The sequence below is a fragment of the Thermobia domestica genome, chromosome 10, assembly GCF_964235325.1.
Source record: "Thermobia domestica chromosome 10, izTheDome1.hap1.1, whole genome shotgun sequence".
Taxonomy (NCBI): Eukaryota; Metazoa; Arthropoda; class Insecta; order Zygentoma; family Lepismatidae; genus Thermobia; species Thermobia domestica.
Genome location: NC_137463.1, coordinates 142127893 through 142154329, shown reverse-complemented (window position 1 = coordinate 142154329; position 26437 = coordinate 142127893). Strand labels below are relative to the sequence as shown.

At 35.6% G+C, this 26437-nt stretch overlaps 1 protein-coding gene across 2 annotated transcripts in view; it reads left to right on the top strand.

Moving 5' to 3' along the window:
* The window catches only part of SmydA-4 (SET and MYND domain containing, arthropod-specific, member 4), a 541800-nt gene that overhangs the window by 443219 nt on the left and 72144 nt on the right, over positions 1-26437 (top strand). The window contains exon 4 of one of the 2 annotated variants that reach the window (XM_081728627.1): positions 2334-2748. The exons of the other annotated variant lie outside the window; for it this stretch is intronic. Coding sequence (XP_081584753.1) covers positions 2334-2566 — 233 coding nt within the window. The 3' untranslated portion in view covers positions 2567-2748. Of the gene's footprint in view, positions 1-2333; positions 2749-26437 lie in introns of those variants that run through there. 2 annotated transcript variants of the gene reach the window in all.

The following is a 26437-nucleotide window of genomic DNA, read 5'->3' as shown; positions in this document are numbered from 1 at the left end:
GTTTACCTCCGTCCAAAGTGGTAAGTACGTAAAAGGTTATAAGGGAACGTGTAAGGGGCCCGGGATTTCTGAGCCCCGGGGCCCGCGACCGCTCTCGCCGGCCCTGACAGTACGTATAATACATACTTTTTCAGCTATACGTTTGCTGCAGGATGTTATATACGGTTGTACGTTAAGTCCAGAAACTACAGGAATTACGAATGTAACCTACGTTTTTAAGTATGCCACCTACATTTTTTTTTCTCAGTGTTCTTACAGTAATCATTCTTATCGGCACATCTGCCTAACTATAAGACGTCTGCTCCGGAAAAACATTATGACAAGGTTATTTCACGTTCAGTTCAAAGTATGTTGACTTGCAAAATAATTTTGTTGGAGGATTGTCTAACTCATGTCTTCTCCTATCGTTTTTTTTTTTTTTTTTTTTTTTTGTGCCGAATGCTTTGTTTGCTTAAAAATATCCCGTTCTCCCATACCTTTTTATCACGAAGTATGATACGGTATAATTTTACTTCAGTATGAATTATTAAAACACTAGTAAACTTTATTAAAATATTAATCACCAATTTTGTAGATGACTAGTAACATATTATGTATAACTTTAACTTTTTAAAGTTATTACGTAGTTGATATATTAAACTGATGCCTGGGAGCGAGAGTAATATTCAAATTTAACGAAAATATGCTGAATCATGTTTTACACCAACACTAAAACAAAAATTCTTTGTTTCTCCACAAACTTCTCTCGTCCTTCCTCTTTCTTTTCTTCTACTCGCGTTCCTTTTTGTACTACCAGGTGGCAGCACAATTGACGGAAGGCACAAACAAGGCTAACTGTATGAATTTAGATCAACGTCACCAATGTCCACTAACGCAAAATTTGCGTTCAAGCCAAAAAACATATTAGGTGTAAATTTGGGGCAGTTACAAGAAAACCCAAGCACACGATGTTTGTCCACTACAAAGTCCACTTAACGCGAATTGGGATCGAACCAGGGACGCCACGCACCAGAGGTGAACGTACTACCACTGAGCCACCACAACCCCACTACTATAGAATTCCCCTTCTCCTCTTCAAGAGAAAAAAATCAAAAACGCTGGAACTTGTGGTCCATTATTTTTATTTAGGGGTTTATATTCTGAATTGTACATCTCTAACCGAAGTGAATTCTCACATTCGGCTCTTTATGAATAAATAAAGGGAAATTCTACTGTTACTGAAATGCCTCTCTTACCCCCTTAGGAGCGGAATATTTGGAAACGCTCAAATAAGTGTCTAATTTTTAATTTAAAGTTGCCAACATATGCCAAAAATTGTAATTAGCCACGCGGTAATTAAACCACGCTAGTGGATGCTAATAACAACTGAAAATGTCTATGAATAGGTCCCAGAATTTCTTACTTTCTGCATTCATACAAACGATAGTTAGTTAACATAATTAGCTTACATTTAATGCAAGAGCTAACATTTGAATTGGTGGTATCGCAAATCTTATGATAGTACCTTCTGCTTCAATTTTATCGCGTAACTTATTATCGTTAAGAGTTCATCAAACGAAGTGCTGATCATGCGAAAATAATTTAAAGAACTTCTCTTCGTCATCGCGTAAATCAATAAACATGGAAAACAACTGTGGCTGAAAATAGAATAAACTATTTTTTATGTTGGACTGAAACGCCCGCCCGAGTTCGTTGCAAGCCCACAATAGACTTTTCTGCTCGTCTGAACTGGTTGATCTGTGACGCTCCCACGAGTCTGCTGCGGGCCCGCAGCAGACTTTTCTGCTCGTCTGAACCGAGCCTTCTACTGGCGACAAAATTCAGTGCAGCAACTGATTCAGTATTGCACGCACATTGGTCACCCAAAAAATACGAGTAAAAAGTGCTTTTGTAAAGGAAGATCGAATCGAAATATGTTCTGAAAAAGTTCTAATGTTCGGGTGTCTCCTTTCGGGTGTTTCCAGTAGACAGAACTAAATTTTTGCTGAGGAAACAAGCCAGAAATATGATTCGTAGAGTGGTTTCTGATTTGCATTTAATTAGAATGCAAAAGTGTAATATTTAAAATTTCATAGTGAACTTTCATCAATAAAGTTTCGTTGACCCACTAAATATCTCTAATAAAAACGATCGAAAGGACTTAAATAATTGATTATCATTTATTTTGTATGATCTTTGCTTGATGCTCTCAGAATGAAATATCATATTTCTGGATAATATTCAAGGAAATCTTTGATAATAATACAAAATCTTTGATAATAATGTTTTCCAGCAAGTAATTTTAATTCTACCTTTCTTATTGCTCTTAAAACGAAGTTATTTTACTTTTGCAGGTGTAACATTGTACGAACTTCACGCACCTATTATGATATTAGCAACTCGTGATTTTGAGAATCGCTCTATATTAAAACCTGAATTAAGAAAGAAGCTAAAAGAAGCATTGTCATACCTAGAGGAATCACATACAATCTTAAAATACGAACCAGAAACATCGTCGGAGGGAATGATGGCCGCAGCAGCTGCCGACGCAGTGACTAGACTCCGCGAAATGCTGAGTAGAATATAAGCTTCAATATTACTAAGCAATAATTTGTATTACTACTTCTGAATATACTGTATCAACATGTTATCTTCTATTTTGTGATCAACACTGGTAATAAAGATGCAAAATTGGCCATAACCTGGTTTAATTTCCTCTATACTGCTCTGAAAGTATGCACGCGTAGAATACCTGTTAACAGGACCATTAAATTAGTTTGTAAACCTATATTTTTTTTTATTGCAACCGTTTAAACCTTCCCTTTGATTTCACTCACTATTTCAGAATTTTCTTTGTCTGTGTTTTAAAAATGTTTAATGAAACGCTCAAGATACGATTCTTTAGTTCTCTTAAAAATAAAGCAATCAGAAAGAAAAAATAGAGAATCATAACATAGTTTTCAATAATAATAAGATAATTTCATAATATTGTTATCAAGATAATAATACTGTGATCTTATTTTCATGTATATTGTTTATCTTCTGAAGTTATACTTCAGTATTGAATTTGACACAATCTTCTTAACGGCTTGGCTTCAAATTGAAATGAAATGAAATTATTGAGTTTTACGTCCCACGATATGCCGGCTAGGCTAAAGGAGACATGAATGATGAATGAATGAAATGGTGAAAGGAAGAAAGTGGGAGGAAACCCAAGCACACGGTGTTTGTCCACCACAAAGTTCACTTGGCGGGAGCAGAGTTTGAACCCGTGAGTCCATGCACCAGAGGTGAACGCTCTACCACTGAGCCACCGCGGGGCTTGTTATTCAAATTCTTATCCAAATTTCGAAAATACATCATCAATTTTGATTTTAAGATGTTTGACCTTCTATCGCATGAATTAAGAAATATGAAGTAAATTACGCACTTTTTTAATTTTTACTAATCCTTTATAGTAATATAAATTGAAGTATATTAGTGTAAATCATCAGTAGTTATCTGAATGTAGGATCCAGTCAGACATTGAAAAGTTTAATGCTTAAGATTCAAAGACTATTCCTAGATTCTTATGATGTTTATATGGAATCGCCCGAAAAAATACTCTTACAAATAAAAAGAAATGATTAAAATCTGTGCCTCATGTCGAAGTTATCCGTCAACATACTCACATTAGAGTAGTTAATTAAATTTTCACATTGCATCCGTTGAGCTGCTTCATGTCTACCTCCAAAGAATATCATTATATTCTTATAAAATGTTAATGAAACCTGCAGTGGATAAATGAGACTTTTGCAGTCAACCTTCACTTTTCCCAGACCACAATATTTATATATAAAACTATATATTTAAAACATTCACAATCAAAAGAACATAATGAAATAGAACTTTATTACATTCAATCACACAGAATTTGTATCTAAAATAAGCATTTTATATACACACTCAGAGAGAGGCTCTGCAGCCAACTCTTACAACCATGAAAGTTTTACATAATTTACATGTAAATTTCACATAACTATTCTTATCCTTTTTTCTCATTACTCGTATAGCTGACAACTAAGATATGATAAATAATTTTACCATGATATGGATTTTATATAACTATTTTCCATAATACACATGAATACTATACTAAAATTCAAATAACAATTAATAGAGATTTAATAATGCAATTTTTAACGTATTGATTGTGGCATATGTATGAGGATACAATTATAGAAATAAAATAGTTTATTATGGTTTCTAACCATAAAGAATATATCTAAATTTTAAATAATTAACTACATGATAATTGTGAGTATATTGATAATGAAATCCTCCACTTACTTCGTTCTCAATGTTGATCATAGTTTAATGCAAATAAACACTCATTAAATTTAAATACCAATTTGTGTTCTTTATCTCTTTCGAGACATAAGAGTGGCATAACATTATTGAGAACTAATTCTAGAAATCAAATCTGTCCTCTTGTGTAGAGATTTCTTAACGATATGATTTCCTTCTATTATTTTTCTTATTATAGATTTATTGCATTATAGCAACTGTACACAATCTTAATAAGAGGCTAGTGCTTCTTCTATAAATAAGATTTAACAGTTCAATAAATAATTACTTCTTCTATAAATAAGATTTAACTATAAACTGATCATTTGTAAAGTATGTTAGGCATATCTCCTTTTATACTTTTTTCCTTACAGTAAGTACTAAGAGTGATAGGTGGTAATATATATATATATATATATATATATATATATATATATAAACATATGGGTCATTCTATTTGAAAAGGGGTTTTTGAGGGTTTGAAAAACGAAATTTTCACAGTGTTCAAAATAATTATTTTCTTTATTTTTCTGTTCGCTATAATGATTTACATTAACATCAATACAGTGGTTCAACGTGAGAACCAATATTTTGAGAAATATTGGTAAATTTAAAAAAAGCTCTGAACGGAGGTGACAGCTAACTGAACGGAAGTGACAGCTAATTAAATGGAGCAGACTTTATACCAGCATGGATGTGACATCAGAATGAATGTGACAAGACCATCTCTTTCCAATTGAAAAGTAAAAAATTGTAACGAATTTCGAAAAAAGTAGTATTACATAATATAACATTAGTATTACACATGTGCTTAAATGATTGCCAATGTCCAGAACTCAATTGTTGACATTAGCATTCAAATGAAGTACAGTATTTTCTTTAACATATGCTATCCTTAATACGAGGGTGGATCAAATATAAACGGGATTTTATTTCTTATTTAAATTCATTTTTTGAATACCACAAGGCACTTACAATTTATTTTTCTACATAGTTTCCTCCTTGGACAGCTTTTTGATGCCTTCATTGTAAAAAGAACACCCCACGAACTCTTCCACACTCTCGTCATCTTCAAATCGTGTCCTCCTAGAGCTTCTTTAAACGGTCTGAACATATGGAAATCACAGGGCGATAAGTCCGGGATGTAAGGAGGATGTTCAAATGTAGTACAGTGCATTTCCTGTAACTTCGAGACAGTTCGAGCTGCAGTATGGGTCGCGCATTGTCGTTCAGGAGGAGGATCAGGAGGAGCGATTGGTCTCGTCTTTTGCACCGATATGTAACTCTCGCCTTGTTCAACAGCTCGCAGTAGTATTCAGCATTTATTGTGCGTCACTCATGTAAAAAGTCAATCAGCAACAGGCCTCACCGATCGATAAAAATGTTTGAAAGAACCTTGCCAGCTGACAGTCGAATCTTGGTTTTTACTGGTGCTGTTTCCCCTTTCCTCCGCCACTCCTTACTGGCTTATTTGGATTCAGAAGTGTAGGTGTGAACTCATGTTTCGTCGCAGGTGACGATGCGACTCAAAAATGAATCACCTTCTTCCGCAAACCGTGCTTTAAGCCTCTGACGGGCCTCCAAACGTCTCAACTTTAGATTTTCGGTCAAAAGGTGAGAGACTGTAGAAGAACAGTTGCACCCCTCCTTATTTCCATGTCATTAACTATTCATTACTTTACATATAACTAATTTTTATATTATCTCATTTTTTGTTTATTTTATTAATTATAACCATGAATATTTAGCTTTAGAAAGTTTAAAATTTAGTATATTCAAAGTGTGTTCAGTATATTTAGCATATTTTACTTACTAATATTTAGTTAAATAAAAAATATCAAATGTTATTTTAATATTAAATATGGTTTAGAAGTCTCAAAAACAGTACAGTTCCTTTTTTTCTAACTCACAAAGATACAAAGACTTGAGAAAATATTAGCTACACAGCTGCAGACACAGATGTCTATTGTAGCAATGTTCATACTTCATAGTACAGTAAAGCCTAAAAATCAACTTTTATTTTTTAAAAAAAGAAGGTCATAACAGGAGGAGTTACTGAAAGACTAGAAAAATTATTGGGTTTGCTAAGCTGTACTTGGAGACAAAATTCTGCGTTTTTGGAAGTTCAATATATTAGCTATAAAATTCATACAATCCTTCCTAAGTCACGTATGGATTCGCCGTAGCGTTAGTGGGTAACGATAAAAAAATATATGTATACTGTATGTGTATATATACATAGAGTGAGATTGGCTAGCGAAGCTATCCCAAGCGACGCTATGTTTCAAAATGTTTCAAAATAAATACTAATTGTTTGTAAGTGTATCAAACAAAGTATTCTAAGAGCAGTCAAAACATCGAAATATTTTGTCCATATTATTCAATGTTTCATCGACTAATTTTATCTCATCAAAATTCTGTTTTATATTAATTAATACTTTTCGCACAAGCAAACAACACTGGACTACACGTGGGTTACTGCCTACCAATAGCAGACGGTTATACACAAACATCTGTTATTTCATGTATTTTATAATATATATAGCATGGCATCTTTTTTTCAGTATGTAAAAAATTAAAATGAAATTAAAGGAGCATATATACCTGTGTATGTAATCGCCAATATTATTCGTTTATTTGTATTTAGTTTGTTTTGTAATGTAAACAATGGTTGATTGTAGCAACCGCCACACACTCAGGTTTTAAAAAAAGTCACTACCAGGCGGCACCACCAATCACGGAAAGGTCAATATACGCGAAATAAAAACAAATCCAATCCATTTTTTTCTTTCTTTTGGCATTCTAAATCTATAAAAATTTAATATCGTTGTTTTGAAAAGTCAAAAATTTATCCTAGCATATATAGGTAAGTGTATTTCATGTTATCATCGTGTCTAGTAATTTTAATCGTTAAATATCCAAAAGTATTATTGTTTGTTTTGGTTAAAAAAGAAAACCCGCTCGGTACATCAAAAAAGCCAAAACAAAAGAGCAAATCTCCAAAAAGTACCATTACTTGTAAATAAAAAAACTATCCAGCGCCAAACAAAAAGTTAGTTAATAGTTAAGCAAACCCAACGGCACATGGTCTCAGTGTTTAATGGCCAAAAAAATATGAAGTATGTAAGCTATATAGTTTAAAGTGCAGTGTAGTACTGTGTTTTAAATACATATCATAAAATCTTACCAACTAAAGTATAACTAGCTGATATTAATATTTGTTTCGTATCAAGTGGTCATGCGGTGTAAAGCAGTGAATTAAGTAAATATGTCAAAGTAACAGAGTAAGACATCATTAAAAAAACTAATAATATATTCAGGGTTGTCAAACTGCCAACTACATGTTAAATCATAAAATCTTACACCAAAAACTAAATGCAGCATAATTCACTCAAAATTAAAAAAAAAGCTAAGTTATTACGGAATATCATATTCATGAAATCTTTGTTAAACAGTGCATAGTGCTATAATGCAAAGGAAAAAAGTGAAATTAGCAATAGAACAGTAAAAACTGAACTATCGGCTAAAATTACCACCTCTACCCAATACTTTATTATATGTGTGTTGTGCAATAAAAAGTAATAAATTCTCATTTTATATCCAAAATAAATGGATTATTATACATAGAATTCCCAGTCACGACCCCCTTTTCAGTTTTATTAAAAATAGAAGAAGAAGTAAAGAAGAGAAGAGAAAGATGGGATAGGAGGAAAGAAAAGAGGGAGAGTGTTACTGGATATTTTGGAAAATGTGGTAAAGGAAAGTGAATAATTACCGAATTGGGATTATTTCGAAGAGCTATTGGGTGAGTATTTGATATTAACGTGATCAAAGGTAGACACATGTTAACCCATACCCCCCAGACCTAGATCCAGGTAACCCCAACTACCGAATTATCCCAATCTAGCTCTGAGATAGATGAGAAAGTTTAATTGAACAGTTTATTCAATATTTCCGAAAGTTCTTGACTAGTATCCAGTACTTGAAGCATAAATGATGAAGTGGACGGCATGCTAGAATTGACCACAGAGAAGAACAAAAAAAAAAAAAAAAATCAACGTGACACACATATTGGTCGAGGGTTTTGACTTTCGTAGCTCTCCCATGATGATCGTTAGTTCAGGCTATTTCTGTCCTTTTTGCTTCCTTTATAGAGCCAACTTAAATTAAGTTAGTATTGACTTTTCAACGACTTTAATTGTCAACTGCCGTTAATTACAGTAAGTCACACATATATGTTAAAAGAACTGGTGCACTTAGTACTAAACCTACATTTCATTCACACGCACATTCATACATGACAATGTATACTTCAGGTTACATTTAGTTGAATTAAACTAACCTAACTACATTTCTATAGACATTTATTACATTCGAAGAAAACTTATTATGACATAACAGGAAAAAGTTTGATACATGAATTAGAAAAACATTATATTAATAATAATATGGTTCATAGGCATGCACAGAAATCTGTTACTTTCAACAATATCGAATAACACATTTCTCTTTGTAGATACACTAGCAGCGTTCACCCCGCTTCGCTGCGGTCACCCCGGAACGCAATAAACTTTGTTACTTAGATAATTTTTACTTTTTCGCTTTCAAGTGATATGATAAAAACCATAGAAGATTGCAGTAAATGTTAACATTATATCGCCTGTCATTTATGTTAACCCGCCCCGCTTCGCTGCGGTCACCCCCGAACGCAATAAACTTTGTTACTTAGATAATTTTTACTTTTTCGCTTTCAAGTGATATGATAAAAACCATTATAACGCCTGTCATTTATGTTAACCCGCCGAGTGACACGGTCATGCGGGTTGCATATAAATACGTTTATTTTTATACCTATGATGAACTAACAAAGGATTTGTACGTAATGGACACCTGAATGGTCAATTATCTCAAGACACTGGTAATTGAAAATTAAAGTGATATGATAAAAACCATCTAGGGTCCAAATCCTAATAACCCCCCAAAAATAAAAGAAATTGGTTCAGCCGTATTAGCGTGATGAGCGGACAAAGGATTTGTACGTTCTCTTTTATATATATAGATTAAAAGTTGGATTACGTAAAAAAATCGACAAACAAAAAAAAGAGGAAGAAAAAAGAACAAAAGTTAACATTGCACATATTTAAGATTCAGTACGAACTAATACATATCAATGTGAAAGACGAAAGGAAAAAATATATAATTGGTTAATCATTTAAAAGAAACTTTGGTAGCATTTTTATTGAGTCTCTATCCCAAGACGGGAAATTTCGACAATTTTATGAGTCCTTTTGTCACGTCGATAATAACTCCTTTATCAACTCTCTTTATGCACTATGATTGGCGTCCATGAGACTGGTTAGTCGTTTGTCTCAACTACAGACAAAATAGTTGCTTCACATTACATATATTTTTCATTTCGTCACTTGACGCACTTCGTATGAAAATTCAAAATTTATCAAGATTTAAAATATCGAATCCAGTCCCAAGCATTGGGAACATATTTCCATTCTACTATACGATATCTCAATGGAGCTAGGTCTCTGGACCTATCCTAGGTCCTGTATTTACATTACGAAATTATTAATCAAATTCAGTTCAAATTAAGATCACTGAATTTTATTTCTGGTTTATATCGTGGAGTCAAGAGATTCCAGTCACTGAATGGCGAATGACAAATAGTTATGTTTCTAGTCAAAGTGGGAGGATTTGGGGCACACTGTTTCATAATTCACTGATATCGTCATGGTTTCACAACATAACTTTAGATACGGATTAGGGTTATTTTTACGACCTGTTACTTGTTGTATTTACATGCAACATTTAACATAGTATTAAAAGTTTAATAGTTAGGAACATTAATAACAAATCCGTAAGGGTTTGTTTTTTACAAGTTACGCGGTAATACTCTACAATCACAACTAGTTGGTCAATATCGAGTGTCAAAAATCTACGGCAAGCTAAAACAACCAGGGTAAATACCGAGCCTTTTACATACATATTCGCTCATATATATATTCATATTACTCAATATAATAAATTTTATTCTAATATCAATCTTAGTATTTCGTCGACACTAAATTTTCTACATAACCATTTCATATTCAATAAGTATTCACATTTTCTTAGCTCAAAACAAAACAAAAAAACCTGACTAACAAAAATTCTTTTTCTTTTAATAAGGTTGCAACATTGAAATGTATATATAAATCGATAATAATTCAATTTACTAAGATCCGCATATAGAGAAATGGTTGATCTTATTTAATAAGTCGACACAAGAAGTGGAAATACAACAAATAGAACAGGCACGTAAATTTTCAAACTATATAAGCATATATATATAAATGTATATACAGAGAAAGAAAAAATCAAGATTATTTGAAATTAGTGGGCCCAAACTACTAATACATACACACCATATAATCAATCAATAGAAAGAAACCAGAAGTCAGTAATCAATGGGTATAGTTTGTGCGATCAATGAGTAATAATCAAGCTTCTGGGAATCTGAAATCGTAGTCTACCCTCTCGTCAGTCCCTCCGAAGGTGAGTTGAGTATAGTGAAAAACGATAGTAAGTTGTTCCGAAATACCTCCACGAATTGTATCCCTCGATGTCTCAGTAAATACGATCGAAATAAGTAATATGAACATTGTATGTTTTCATGAGTTTCAGAACCGGGGGGAAGGATGAAATTAAAAAACTTTAGAGGAGTAGAAGAAAGAAAAGGTAAAAAGAGAGGAGACAGAACACTACAACCACGAAAGATAAGTGGTCGAATTTACGTATACAACATATTATAACCAAATATTTTGTTTTATGCCAAAAGGGGTTCGGCTTACCAAATAAATAGCCGAAAACAAATATCTTCAACAACGAGACGAGTCTGTGCCCTCAATGGGATTTTCGGAAAGACAAAGGCTTTAGAAAAATCCCACCACTGACCGTATCCGGTCAACGCCATTGAAGACCCCGGCCATATCGGAAGGTTAGAGTAGATTCTTAATTTTGGGAATTTCAAAAAAAAATCATCCGACATCTCAGAAAACTAAGAAATCCAGAATAGTAATGAAACTAGAGTAAATAATAGCTAAGATATCCCTAACTAGTAATTTGCCAAAATAAAAAAAATAAAGTTAACGAATTTTGGATCGGTGATTTCAGTGACCAAACATCACCGATGGCTACCCTGCGCAGACATGCCAAGGTCTGGGACGTCGTTAATGTCCATAATCTAATTAAACTAAGAAAAGAAACGAAAATATTTAAGAGGACTAGGGGTCGATGTCCGGGTACGCAATGGACCTAGATATCAATTTAGTAGCGGTTGATTTAATTGGATAGCCCTATCCGATCCAGTAGCTATATGAACACTGTACGGTAAATAATGTAAGCAACGTAGAAAAAAATCTCGGATAGTCAATGAATGTTAAAGGTACAAATGACCAAACCTGTACTTTCCGATGGTCACAGGATATAGCAGTTATTTTTCTTAATTATCATTTCCGTAAACCTTCAAAGGTAATTCCTACATGATGCTACCCTATCTGATGAAATTCTTAAGAACTGGGGCTGTTAATATGAGATACTTAAATGTGAAGTAACATATAATTCCCAACTACACATTACTATCCAATAGCAAACTCGGTTGGATGAATGTATCAATGTAGAAGTGAAAACGCGAGAGATTTTCAGTAAACATATTCATATTCTCAATATATAATATACGCTGGGCCTATCCATTTAAGTACAGGTGTCCTATCCACTCATTTATTTTATATTATAATCGTATTAGTACTATATCATTACATTTATTCATTATTTACTCATTTCCACGCGAAGTAATATTTTACAGACACCCTATTACATACATTTACACGCAGGCCATACACAAATTACATTATGCACTAATAAATCTATTATTATCACAATCCGTCACGCTTAAACTACTACACGATGACATTCATCGAACCACGGACTTTTATTCCGCAACACCAAAATTATATTTACTTGGCAGTTTCGTAAAAAAATTCATATGTGTATTCACTGAAAGTTAAATTGTCAACGATTATTTTATTTCTGGTTTGCTGATAGAACTAAAGCAACAATGGAATCTCTCTACAGCAACGGGAAAAGAGAATTTAATATTGCATTTTGAAACAAACAGTAACATCATGTAGGCTTACTTCTATTAAGAAAATATGCATTCTTGATTTCGGCGGATATTTAGGTTTCTTATTCAGGTAGCAAGCTGTAATTTTCAAAACTACGAGATCTCTCGCTATTTCATTGAAAAGTACTCATATGAACCGAAAACCACGTCCACGGATGTAATTTAAGAATAAGGGGCTAAAATCAAACACCTTAGATCGCTAACTCATGCAATGACGTAATGTGAACAAACAATTGATTACCGAAACGAACACGATGACGCTGTAGTAGAGAAATAATTTAATGTGTACTAAAATATACCCTTACACTTATTAATCAGAACTATAATATTTACTCTGGTTTGGTGTACTTCGAATTAGACAAATGGTATTAAATTAGCACATAGTAAATACACTGTCCTTACAGTAAAATCCTGCACTCACTCAGAACTACTAATTACATACAATACTATAAGTACTACACATAAAAACGACTAACTAAACAAGCACCATTTAATTACATGCATATTAAAGGCAAGTACCTAATATATTAGACTTAAAACACACTACTCCCTTGTTGGTATATACAGTTGGCTCTATTGAACTTTAGGGGGACAAAATGAGAAGGTTAACCCTAGGTCCAATTGACCTGACCAATTATTTAAAACATGTTTACTAGAGTTTGAAGCCCTGGGGGCGCCTTAGTAAGATTTATTGAGGGACCTTTCCCCTGAGAGGGGAAAAGGCCCTAATACAAACAATAACTATCCCATCCCCCGCTAGAAATGGTTCAATTCGGAAAGTAAATAGGAGCCCTTTTTGTTAGATTAAGCTGCCATTCTGATGATTAGTATCACACTATGAAACCTACTATGTATATGCACTTACTGAATAATAAAAAAATCACATTCACTAAATACACGAATAGAATGTACGAACCCAGGTCGTATTTTCCCTAATCCCTAACTGAGTTTATAGTTTGAAAGAAAATTAGAGTAAAATCACACCTCCGTTCTGTTTATACTAGCTTGGCAGCAACATGGCGTGCTGTCAACCGGAATTTGATATTTCACTTAATTATTGTTTCTTTAATATAAAATGTAGATTTTTTGGGCTCCTACGCCGTCTTCAGGTTTAACAATGAAATTAAACTGGATATTACCTTGAGATCGTTGAATTTCCGTCCTTTTCCAGCAGATATGTGGCAGTAACCATCACAAGCTGCGCCTCCTGAGGTGTTTTCGGTAAGAATGATAACATTGCGCCGAAAACGACAGGGATAGGAGGATTCCTCCAATCAGGGCGAAATCTTTTAGCCACGGAAATTACAAAGCAAATAGAAATTGGTGAAATCCAGATATAACCGGATCTGAAAGTGACTATGGACTAGTGAGAGGGGTGAGGAAATGTTTAGTTACCTGGCCAAATTCTACATTGGTCTGAAATTGAGAAAATTTATATCCAATGGCGGAACTATATTTCGGTATGACGTCAGAATGGTAAACCTTGTAACTATTCAACTTGTATATGCAAAAATGGGATTTACTATTAATCAAAATATAAATAAATATGTTATTCCGTGAAAATATGATTCCTAATGAGACCTTTCGATTCATTACATTTATTTAAAGTAAAGAGAATAAATACATCATGTAATTAAACCGAAATCGAATTAAAAAATTACTAGGTACAGGGTGAATAAAAAAAGTTGCCATTACTCTCAACTGTAATGGTACATTACAGTTTTCCCCGGCCCATTAACAAAATTTTCTTAGAATAACAAAATTTTGGTAATTGGGAATACTAACTACTGATGCTTGTTAAGTTAACACACTCATTCATTACATTCAAACATTACCAGTCACACTAGGACCGTATATTACATCTATTTGGAGTATCGTGCGAGTAATTCGCTACGTTTATCCTCTGTACAGTCGAAAATCTTTAAATTTCGAAAGTTATGATTTCTGATACTTTCATCTTTTAGATTATGCAAAACGGCGCAGTTTGTTCGCAATCTGCCATTGAAAACTTTCATCCATTTGGCGGATTCCTGCTTTATTATTGACGATAAGTTGTGTAATTTTAGCATTACTAGTTGACCTTCTTTCAGAGTAACAGAATGTGTTGACCGCTTACTATAAATTCGCGAATTTATATCTATTTCCGTAAATTTAAACCTATTTTCCACGGAGTCTAATTGTTTTGGCCATGGGAACACCTTCCGGTAGTTGTCAACAGCAGACTAACTCAGAAAGAGTTCCGCCGGCGTGCAACCAATGCTTGAGCAATAAGAATTATTAAGAAGGTCCTGTATTTTACAAGATATTTATACCAGGTGGTTTGATCTTCGTTACACCATAGTCGGATTAACCTATTGAGCTCTTTATGGCTGCGCTGTGTTACGCTGTTACCCTGAGGTGAATAGCTAGCTGTTTTCTTGTTTAATTTTGTACTTAGCACAGAAATCCTGCCACAGTTTAGACTGGAACTGTGGTCCCCTGTCACTTAAGAATTCTTGGGGATACGGTAAAAGGTGAAAGTATCTTCTCTCTAATACCGTTATTATTTCTTTGGTATGGGCTTTTCTAAATGGAAGAAAAGTAACAAAACGAGAGTAAATATCTATTACCGATAAAATATAATAGTACCCCTGTCTAGGTGGTAATTTTCCAATGAGGTCCACCCCCAAAGTCTCATGGGGTACATTTGCTCTTATGTGATATTCTTGCTGAGCTATAGTTCGGTTTGTGAACTTCGTTTCCGCACATTGAATACAATTTCGGATGAAGTTTTTTATAGTAGATTTTTGATTTTTCCAATAAAAGATTGCACGACAAAAGCGACAACAATTCTGGACTCCAAAATGACCTGTGGAGTGAACAATACTGATAATTTGGTGAATACAAGCCCGAGGTATTACTAAAAGCCATTTTTGAACTCGCAACGGTTTTATGTACATTAACCCACACTGCATTGCGATTCTACCCTGATTACCACTATTTTCATATTGCCTTAGGAACGTTTGACATAACTCATCAGTTTCCTGATTTTTCTGTATATGATCTAAATCAATGTCAGCATATTGTGTTTTCGTTAGGAAATGCACATAATGGGTTTCGGGTTCAAGCAATACCTCAGGCTGATACCTGCTAAGTGTGTCGGTGATAAAGTTCTCGCGGCCCGGACAGTTCCGAAATGTTAAATTAAATTTCTGTAATTTGAGTAGGATCCTGGTGATTCTTGGTTCGAGGTACCTCTGAGTGAAAGCACACGTTCAATGTCCCGGAGGGAAACTTTAGAGCTCGTACTATACGGGGCAGGAAAATAATCTATTGGAATCAACGCGTTATCCTGAGCGATTGGGGTTGTCACCGGATTTGTCACCGACGGAGTGGCCACCGAACCGAACGCTCCCATATGACCAAGAGAGGTTTTATAATTAGTGTCGACCATCTGAGGTTCGAATTTAGGACCCACTACGGCAGTAACCGACGGTCCGGCACATCTCTCTCCCTTTCCTGGCAGCACGCTGTAAGATTGTACCATTCCAAAGGTTGAGTGAGCATTTACGCTAGTGACTGTTGTAGTCACAACACTTGACTGCATCGGTACATTGAAATTGCTCAACCATGATTTCGAGGTTGGCTGGTGAGGGGGACAATACATTGCTGTGTTCCGTACATCAGGCAACACTTTACTATTTACCGGTTGAATGTTACTCTTTCTGAGAAAATTTTCCCTGGGGAATCGTTACCAGGAAAAGGATAGGAGATATCAGGCTTGACTAGTTCCAATTTAGTAATATTCCCCTCAAGACTGTCTACTTCGGTTTGAATTTGACTAATCCTTTGATCAACCGATTCTAGTTTGGTTTCTATTGATAGGTTGGATAGTGTAACATTTAATTTATTTATTTCAGCCTGTTGCTGTTCAACCTTTTGTTCTATGTCACAGAATCTTGTGTTTGTGTTCTCAAACTTTACATCTACTTCATGTAATTTTGCATTTGTTTCCTCTCTGAGCTGCTCGGTAGAATGTTGGGCCCGGTATCTAACCTGGTCTAGTTCAGTGGACGTTTGCTCCTTCAATTTCCTAATTGAAGAAGCAAAGTCTAAACAGATCTGATCAAATTGTTTAGTATCTCGAATCGAGCGTCGGTCTCTCGTTTAGAGGTATCAAACTTTTCATGTATCTCACGCCTCATTTCCGTATTCTCACATCTCAGGTCTGCACCGTTCTGATCGATTTTCAGTTCCATATTAGAAAATTATTCATTCATCATTTGCATCATCTGGTGAATTAGTGCAGACGTGTCAGACCGTCCAGATGACATTCCTTCCTTCGGGTTTACCGTCTGATTCTGAGAATCACTGTGATCTCCATTCTTTTCCTAATCAGCGAGGTCGGATATCTCCACTGGAGATATTTGGCCTCGGTCTTTTGGGGTACTATACCCACGTTCCTCATCTGAGTCGGGATGCTCAGTCTCTTTAGCAGGGGATAAATTCATGATTTCGCAAGACTGGCGAAACTTCCCTGCACAATCATCACAGTATTTTACTATTTTCCCGGTTTGAACTTTTTCTGCATTTTCAGCAGTATCATTCAGATTGGTCCAAGCAAAGTGGATCCATTTAAGCCTGCAACCGGTGAATCTTATTATTCTCCGCGGGGCGCGAGATCTTTTAGCGTTATCATCTAACGTGCATTGAGTGCACGTGACTTCACATTCGTCCTGTGACACAATAACTTTCTTATTTGTTGCCATAGCTTTGAAACACTATACAAAAGACAAGATATATATATCACAAATACACATATACAATACACATATACTATGAAATACTAATTCAATATCAAGACAGATATTATTCATGAATTAAAGGACTCCCATTCTCGTTCCTTCCTTGACACCCTTCTAGCGTTTAGTTCTATTTTAGAAAAATTTTTGACACTCCTTCCATTTTTCCCCTTAGAAAAGGAAACAAAATGACAGAGTAGCCAACGACTCTGGTTATCTCACTTGACTATAAAATTTCTCTTATTAATTTCAATGTTGTAATCAATTCAACATGCCTTCAACCTCAGTCTCCGTGCAACTAAATGGAATAACCCTTTAATTGTTGTTCAAAAAAATTTCTAACGCTTATGTCCAAATGCTAAAAAAAGTAATATCTAACAAAGCTTCACAGTTTGCCTTAAGCAAATGAAAAAAGGAAATAAGGGAGCTAAATCTTAAAGCATATAATAAGTACGCCATATTACCCACAAGAAAAAATAACAGAGGTTGCTGTAAAATAAACCGTAAAACTTTTGCAAAATATTGTCATAAAAAACAAAAGGCCTAACCCAAATATATATATCAAATCGAAAAATGTATAAACATAACAAAACATCTCAGTACTAAGTTGTCATCATATGAGGTCCATTTAGGAGTATCTCCTTCAAAAAAAAGTTGCAAAGTTATTTCAAGTACCTAAAATAAAAAAGCCATGCAACAGGGTATTATGTTGATATTACACAAGTAAACTTAAAGAAAGCAGCAAAAAAGCGAAAAAATACTTTAATAAAACACATAAGTTAGTGACCTACAATGTTAATAACTTAGTTCTGGTTCGCTGCTTCCCAAAGTCCGACGCCTTAGCAAGATTGACTAAAAAAACTCTTCTTATTATACTGGGGTCCATTTAAAATAAGCAAAAAAAAAAAAAAAGGGAAAACGTTTGCATCTTAGAGGATCCTCACACAGGGAAAATTCTAGGAAAGAGAAATGCATATTTACTAAAACCTTATTACAGCAAAGAGTAAAAAAGATAAAAGAGGAAACTCCTAGAGTTAACTATAAATTACGTATCATTGTATGTATGCATATTTGTGTCTATCATAGCAAATATTGTATGTAATTTTGATTTATCGTATGCATACGATATCAAAATATACAAAGCGGGAATAATGTAGAAGAACAGTTGCACCCCTCCTTATTTCCATGTCATTAACTATTCATTACTTTACATATAACTAATTTTTATATTATCTCATTTTCTGTTTATTGTATTAATTATATTCATGAATATTTAGTTTTAGAAAGTGTGTTCAGTATATTTAGCATATCTTATTTACTAATATTTAGTTAAATAAAAAATATCAAATGTTATTTTAATATTAAATATGGTTTAGAAGTCTCAAAAACAGTATAATTCCTTTTTTTTCAACTCATAAAGACACAAAGACTTGAAAAATATTAGCTACACAGCTGCAGACACAGATGTCTATTGTAGCAATGTTCATACTTCATAGTACAGCCTAAAAATCAACTTTTATATAAAAAAGGTCATAGCAAGAGGAGTTACTGAAAGACTAGAAAAATTATTGGGTTTGCTAAGCTGTACTTGGAGACAAAATTCTCCGTTTCTGGAAGTTTAATACAATAGCTATAAAATTCATACAATCCTTCCTAAGTCACGTACGGATTCGCCGTAGCGTTAGTGGGTAACGATAAAAAATATATGTATACTGTATGTGTATATATACATAGAGTGAGATTGGCTAGCGAAGCTATCCCAAGCGACGCTATGTTTCAAAATGTTTCAAAATAAATACTAATTGTTTGTAAGTGTATCAAACAAAGTATTCTAAGAGCAGTCAAAACATCGAAATATTTTGTCCATATTATTTAATGATTCATCCCCGAATTTTATCCCATCAAAATACTGTTTTATATTAATTAACACTTTTCGTAAAAGCAAACAACACTGGACTACACGTGGGTTACTGGCTACCCATAGCAGACGGTTATACAGGGTTTGTCCGGAAGTAATAGGACTGATTTTATTCCCCCATGACTGTACTTCGGAGCGTGCGCGCACCGACTGGATCCGGTAGAGGGCGTTCCTAGCTAACGAACGAGCGCCTGGTCAGTTGTCTCCGAGCACACGGAGAATCAGGACGCCCGCGAAGTGTTTCTGTGAGTGGTGCAAACCGAAAATGCAGCGTTCGTTAGAGCAGAGGTACGCGATTAAATTCTGTGTTAAACTCGGTAAATCTGCGACAGAGACGTTTGATATGATCAAGCAGGCTTACTCAGATGATGCTTTAGCAAGAAGTGGTGTGTTTCGGTGGCACAAGGCCTTTTCGGAGGGCCGGGAAGAGGTCGCCGTTGAAGACCGTGCTGGAAGACCTTCGACTTCGACAAACACCGACAATGTGACTCGTGTGCGCGAAGTTTTGAACTCAGACCGTCGACTAAGTATTCGTTTAATTGCCCAGATGAAAAATTTACCAAAAACTGTGGTTCATGAAATTGTGACGGAGCATTTGAACATGCGCAACGTGTGCGCGACGATTGTCCCAAAAGTGGTCACTGACGACCAGAAATTGCGGCGAGAGGAATTGTGCCAAGAAAATTTCAACATGTGTGAAAGTGACCCCCAATTTTTGAATAACGTAATCACAGGTGACGAATCATGGATTTTTGAGTATGATCCCGAGACAAAGAGGCAATCTTCCGAGTGGCACACGCCGGCGTCTCCTCGCCCAAGAAAAGGGAAGAATGAGCAAATCCAAAGTGAAAACGATGCTCATTGTCTTTTTTGACATCAAAGGCATCGTCCACCATGAACTTGTTCCTCCTGAACAAACCGTCAACGCCAAGTTTTACGTGGAAGTGCTCAAGAGACTCAAACGAAGGGTCAATCGGGTCCGACCAGACATCGGAGCCGACTGGCAGCTCCACCACGACAACGCCCCGGCTCACACCGCCTTTCTTGGGAACAGCTACCTGACCAAGGCCATCCCAACGCTTCCGCAGCTGCCCTACAGCCCAGATGTGGCCCCCCGGACTTCTTTTTGTTTCCTCGCCTGAAACGCCCGATGAAAGCAAGCATTTTGAGACGACAGAGGGGATCCAAGCAGCTTGCACCGCGGCTCTCAAGGCTATTCCGGAGAATGACTTCCGTGACGCCTTCAATGCTTGGAAATCGCGCTGGCAGCGCTGCATCGACGCAGAAGGCGCCTATTTTGAAAGTTTTTAAAGAATTGTAACGATTGGCTCAATATTTTTTTTTAAATCGACTCAGTCCTATTACTTTCCGGACAAATCCTGTATATATCAGGGGTGCCCACAATGGGGGGCTATGACGCAAACTGCGTCATTGAAATATTTGTGGGGTAAAAATCTATATAAATATGTTTGAGGGGGGTGTAAAAATTAATCGAAAAGATTTTTTTCATGGAAGAACACCTACGGATAGACAATTGAGGGGGGTGCGTCATGGATATGAGTGGAGTGGGCACCACTATATATATATATATATATATATATATATATATATATATATATATATATATATATATATATATATATATATATATATATATATATATAAGTGGATGACAAATTGTTCATGATTCTGTCTTGAAGGCAATTTTGAAACCTGGTTCCTGGTACTGGTTTCGTTCAGTATAATTGTAGTACATAAATAGAAGGACCTGTAGCCAAAACAGACCTTGTCAAAGATTTTTAAAAAAATGAATACAAAGCTGCATGTTTGTGCATGTTTTAGAAGGTATCAAAGACACGTATAAAGAAACAGATTTGCAGAGTTTCTTACAGCCTGTACTAGAGAAAGCTCTCATTTCATTCTTCAGAGAAATTTTGTTTTCTGACAAGGGTTATTTTCCAAAAAGCCCCTCAATTGATATTAAAAAGTATTTTTAATTAGATTATAGACTTAATTATCAAGATTATATACTTACAGGCAGACAAGACTATATAAATATTAATCATCATCAGCTGCTAATACCTCCCGTTTGTGAGAAGGTAACTCTTGGGCCGCGTCCAGATCAGTTTAGCAGACAACAGAATAAAGTCGTTTATAACTCAGGCACTAATGTAAGTATACATTCTTAAAAGAGCATAAAGTGACGAAAAACTTTTAGACGAAACATTTTTCAGAATTCGATCTTGTAAAGAATCTATGGCTAAAGAAATGACGTCACCCGCAACCAATACTGAGTAAAGAGGAAAATAACAACAAAACTATTATATTTAGCACAAAAATGCACTAAAATGAAATTGTAGAAGATAATCAAACAAAGAAAATAAAAAAGTTGGATGCTCTTACTCCAATGGTTACAGAGATATAGTGAATACTAAAAACGGCTTAAATTTCGGGAATGCGGCGTAGGATCGACACTGCGTAGCATCGAAACTGCGTACGATCGAAAAATTCAGCTCAAAACCTGTTTCGATCCTACGCAGTTTCGATCGTACGCAGTTTCGACGCTACGCAGTTTCGACCGTACGCAGTTTCGATCCTACGCAGTTGCCCTGAAATAATTTAAGTTTTAATCATGCGCTCAAAAAATATATATTTTTTCTCTCTCTCTTTAATTTGTTTAACCTGTGCAGCTATAAATTAGGGTTATATTCATGGACTCCACACGACCTAAACTGCGTAGGATCGAAACTGCGTACGGTCGAAACTGCGTAGCGTCGAAACTGCGTAGGATCGAAACTGCGTACGGTCGAAACTGCGTAGCGTCGAAACTGCGTACGATCGAAACTGCGTACGATCGAAACTGCGTACGGTCGAAACTGCGTAGCGTCGAAACTGCGTAGGATCGAAACTGCGTAGGATCCACACTGCAGGTAGGATGGACAAGTTACAGGCGTATGGATTGAGAATCAATTATGATTTGTAAATGATGTGTAATACTAACTTTGAAACAGCTTCGACGGAATATAATGTAAAATAGTTATGTAATATGAAGAATTTAAAGTAATGAAGAATATGATGTATAATGAATATTGAAGGATAAGAATAATAATAATGTTTAACGAATATTTCGATTGTAAAGATATTATTTCTAAAGGCTATCAGAAAGTTAGAGAAACAAAAGTCAGATAAAGATTCATATGCTGTTCTGTGTGTACTTGTCTGCGTAATATGAATGAAAATTTATATGATTTTATGTACAGCTTAACGACCTAATCACCAGTTATTCATATGTATGTCAACAACGTTACAATATTGTACTTCGCTTTGGGAGTTTCTCATTTGTACGCTGAACCTCAAATCGATTTATAATTGGAACACGTACCCGTGGGGGTAGGAGCATTTCAATGTATTCCGTTACATTTCACAAAAATATTTTTAACCGTAAAAGATTCGAAATTAAACTACTATTCAAATAGAGAATAAAATTACGAAAATTTACAACTATTACTGGAAATCAATGCTGTCATCCATTTTGAACATTTTAAAAGAACATAGTTTCTAATGTATTGAAATTTCATTTCTTATGAATAGTTTGAAACGTTGTAAATAGTTGTAAAGAACCTGCAGAAAATTCGTCAAAATCCTCCTACAATGGGGAAGCCGTGTTAGACATGGAGTTAGTGGATGCAGATGGTGGCATTGGAAAAGTCCGGGTCTCCCGAGCACAGTGGTGATATCAGAAACCGGGCCCCAGCCATGAGGCTCCAGAAAAATGGGGTCCCGAAGTTTTGGGCGCGGGTTCTTTCTATACGCCTATTAAACATGGAATTGTATGTGGGTGGGTGGTGAAGTTTTTAAATGTTCGGGTCGTCTGAGCACAGTGTTAACGTCAGAAATTGGGCCCTTGTCTCAAAGGTCCAAAAATGGTGTCCCGAAATTTTGAGCTTGGCTTCATTATATTTTTCTTTTAAGCATGGAGTTATTGGATACATATTGTGGTGTTGGAAAGCTCCGGGACCTGAGACTCCAGAAATGAGATCCCAAAAGTTTGGGTTCAGGTCTCTTTTATTTGCCTATTTAACATGGTGTTGTACTATAGTGTTAGCGTTTGAAAGGTCGGGGTCGATTAACGAAAGCGATAATGCCAGAAATTGGGCCCTGGCCTCGAAGCTCCAGAAAATGTAGTTCCGAAATGTTGGGCTTGAGTCCACTCTATTTCTCGTTTCAGCATGGAGTTGTTGCATACAGATGGTGACGTTGGAAAGATCCGATTCCCCTCAGCACAGTGGTGGTCAGGAACCGGGCCCCCAACATGGGGCCCCAGAAATGGAGTCCCAATGTTTTGGGCATGAGCCCCTTCTATACGCCTATTAAACATGAATTGTTGTACGAAGGTGAAAAACTTGTATCTTCGTAAAAAAAAAAAAAAAAAAAAAACTTGTATCTTCCTTATAATTATTAGATAATAATCTCAGCTCCTAAACAAGTATAAAAGATACCGAAGTTATATTTCAGCAAAAAACAATTACCATAAAACATCTCTTTGCATGTGTAATGACTGAAATGTATTATACTTTGCTTCCCTCCCAAATAAATAAATAAATAAATAAACGATTACAGTCGATAAGCGTAAATCTGGCAGAACCTATTTTCCGAAATCTAAAACAAATCACGCAGATTGTTTATTGCTTGTTCGAGATTGTCCACATTACATTTTCGGTCGCGATTGTCCACATCACATTTTCGGTTTTTCATTGTGTGTAATTAACTATACCATAACAGAAATTCCCGCTACGAACAAATTACACGTTAGGTATACGCCTATGTGTCTCGTCTCGAGGACTTCCGGGCCGCAGTGGCTTAGTGGCAGAGGGTTCACACATGCTGCGGGGCCCTGGTTCTATACCAACACCGTGTGTGAGGGTTTTCTCGGAGTTTCCCTTTCCCACAACTCTTTCATTTCACCATTCCATTTATTCTCATCATCTGCGTCTCCTTTAGTCTACCCAGGATGACAGTCGGACATAAAACTTAAAGATTGCATTTTCATTTTCACATTTGGAGACCCTGTATCTGTGTTCCTTGAGTGCCCCAAATGCTAAATAATAATGGGTTGGAAGGCCCATGAAGTTTAGTATCTGGTACACTCATTATCTCAACTTGCCCAAAAAGTTAAGGGCTCACGTTAAGTTAACGCCCCAAAACTTTGATTTTCACACCTTATTAACTATATTGGCCCAAAAGATGAAATTTGTTAGCCCATCGATCTTTATCTCGAATAGCCCAGAAAGTTGGGAGGCTCTGGTGAAGTTAGCCCCCAAATTTTCGGCGCCTATATCACATTAACTATGGGAGAACGAAAGCTGAAATTTGGTAGCCTATCCAGCCCGTAGACAGTACTATGTAGGCCATTCATTCTCTGGACCAGCCCAGAAACTTTGGGGGGGGGGGGGCTCACGTTAAATTAGAGCCCGAAATCTTTGGCGCGCATATCTCATTAACCCTTTCGGGACAAAATCGATTTTGGGGTTTTTGGTAGACTTTCAGTTAATGATTTATTGCCCAAACACTGTTATCCCGATTGATATCGTTTACGTCTTGTATTTTAGAAGAGGGACATGGCTATTTTTTGGTGTAAGTTAGATTGCAGTGTTGCTAACGGGAGGGATTATTGAAAAAATGTAGGAGTGAAATTAAAAAAAAAAACCCTAGCCGAATTTCATGATTTTTTCTAGCTGGGAACACCGAAGCCACAGGGGTTCAAGTCACCTAAAAAGAATTTTCTGGTATGTTGACAAGGTACAGTAAAAACCTGAAGTCGCTGGCTGCCATACAAAGAGAGAAAGAAAAAAACTCTCTCATAATACACATGAAATTTTGGCACTTCTTACGCGTCAGAAGCAAAAATCAGCATACATGGTGGTTCACCGTCTTCCCTAATTATCCAATCGTGCTCCTCTATGGTGCGTTTTGTAGGCCAAGAATGATTCCAGACAGTTGTACGTTGGTTTGAATATAGCCAAGGACACTGAAATAATAGGGGGGAAAGGATAAACTTCCCAATTTTTTTACAAACAATTACAATTAACATTTTCTGTAGCTGGCAACATTGCTACCACTCAGAAGCAAACAATTTTAAAGTAATCTTTGGCCCACCAATAATATATTCAGCTAGTATCATGATGATATCTCTCAAATTAAGCATGTAATTTTAAAAAGTATATCATTTTTCCTAGAAAGTCACTATTATCCTTAAAATTATGTAATATGGTATACTGTAAGACCGGAATTGTAGTGTCCCCAATTATCCAAGTGAAACTTTTTATAGTGCGTTGTGTAAGTCAAGGATGAGGCTTCCAGAATCTGGTATGTTCGTTCCAATGTAGCCAATAGAAGAGAAGGAAATAAGAGGCAAATTTTAGAAGGGAAAAAAGGAAATTTTTACCAAAAAAAGTCTGGAAATAAATAGTTCTATGGCTGGAAATACTGCTAAGAGACAGATGCAACTATCTTCAAATAAACCTTAGCCCACCACTAATATATCCTGAAAGTATCATGTCGATATTGAATAAACGAAGCTAGTAATTAAAAATTAATAGATTATGGTAAATATAAAAGTGAGAAAAATCAAGGATTAGAACCTTAATACGAAAATGAAATGAAATGAAATCTTTTAGTTTCACGTCCTACGGTTATGCCGGTTAGGCTAAAGTAGACGCTGATGATGAGAAATGAATGAAATGGTGGAATGAAAAAAGTGGAAGGAAACGGGAGAACCCCGATAAAACCCACACACACGATGTTTAGAACCTAAATACGAATTTATGGTGCGCCTCCTAATTACGCAATTGCAACGATCTGTGCCCAAGTTTGTTCAGTAAGGACCGATGTTTGACTGACGTAGTTCACTTGCGCTCGGACGTATAGGTACGGAATTATAAACATAAACTTCGAAAATTGACAAATCTGAAAATACTTTATCTTCGGATTGAATTTGGACCCCTCCTCCAAAGTAAATTCATGCGTATGGTACGTACCACCATACTACGATTTTTAATTTCAGTAAAAATCCCTTTGTTTTCTTGCCCCCAGGATAACTATATACTCTGCCAGTTAATATGTTTAAAACATTTGGAGTGATGTATCGTCATGTGTATAGATTAACCTCTTGCACACAGAGAATGTTTCTTTTCCAAGATTTAAATAAAACTGAAATGTTTTCCATTTCCATACAGAATTCAATTCACCTAAGATGTCCAA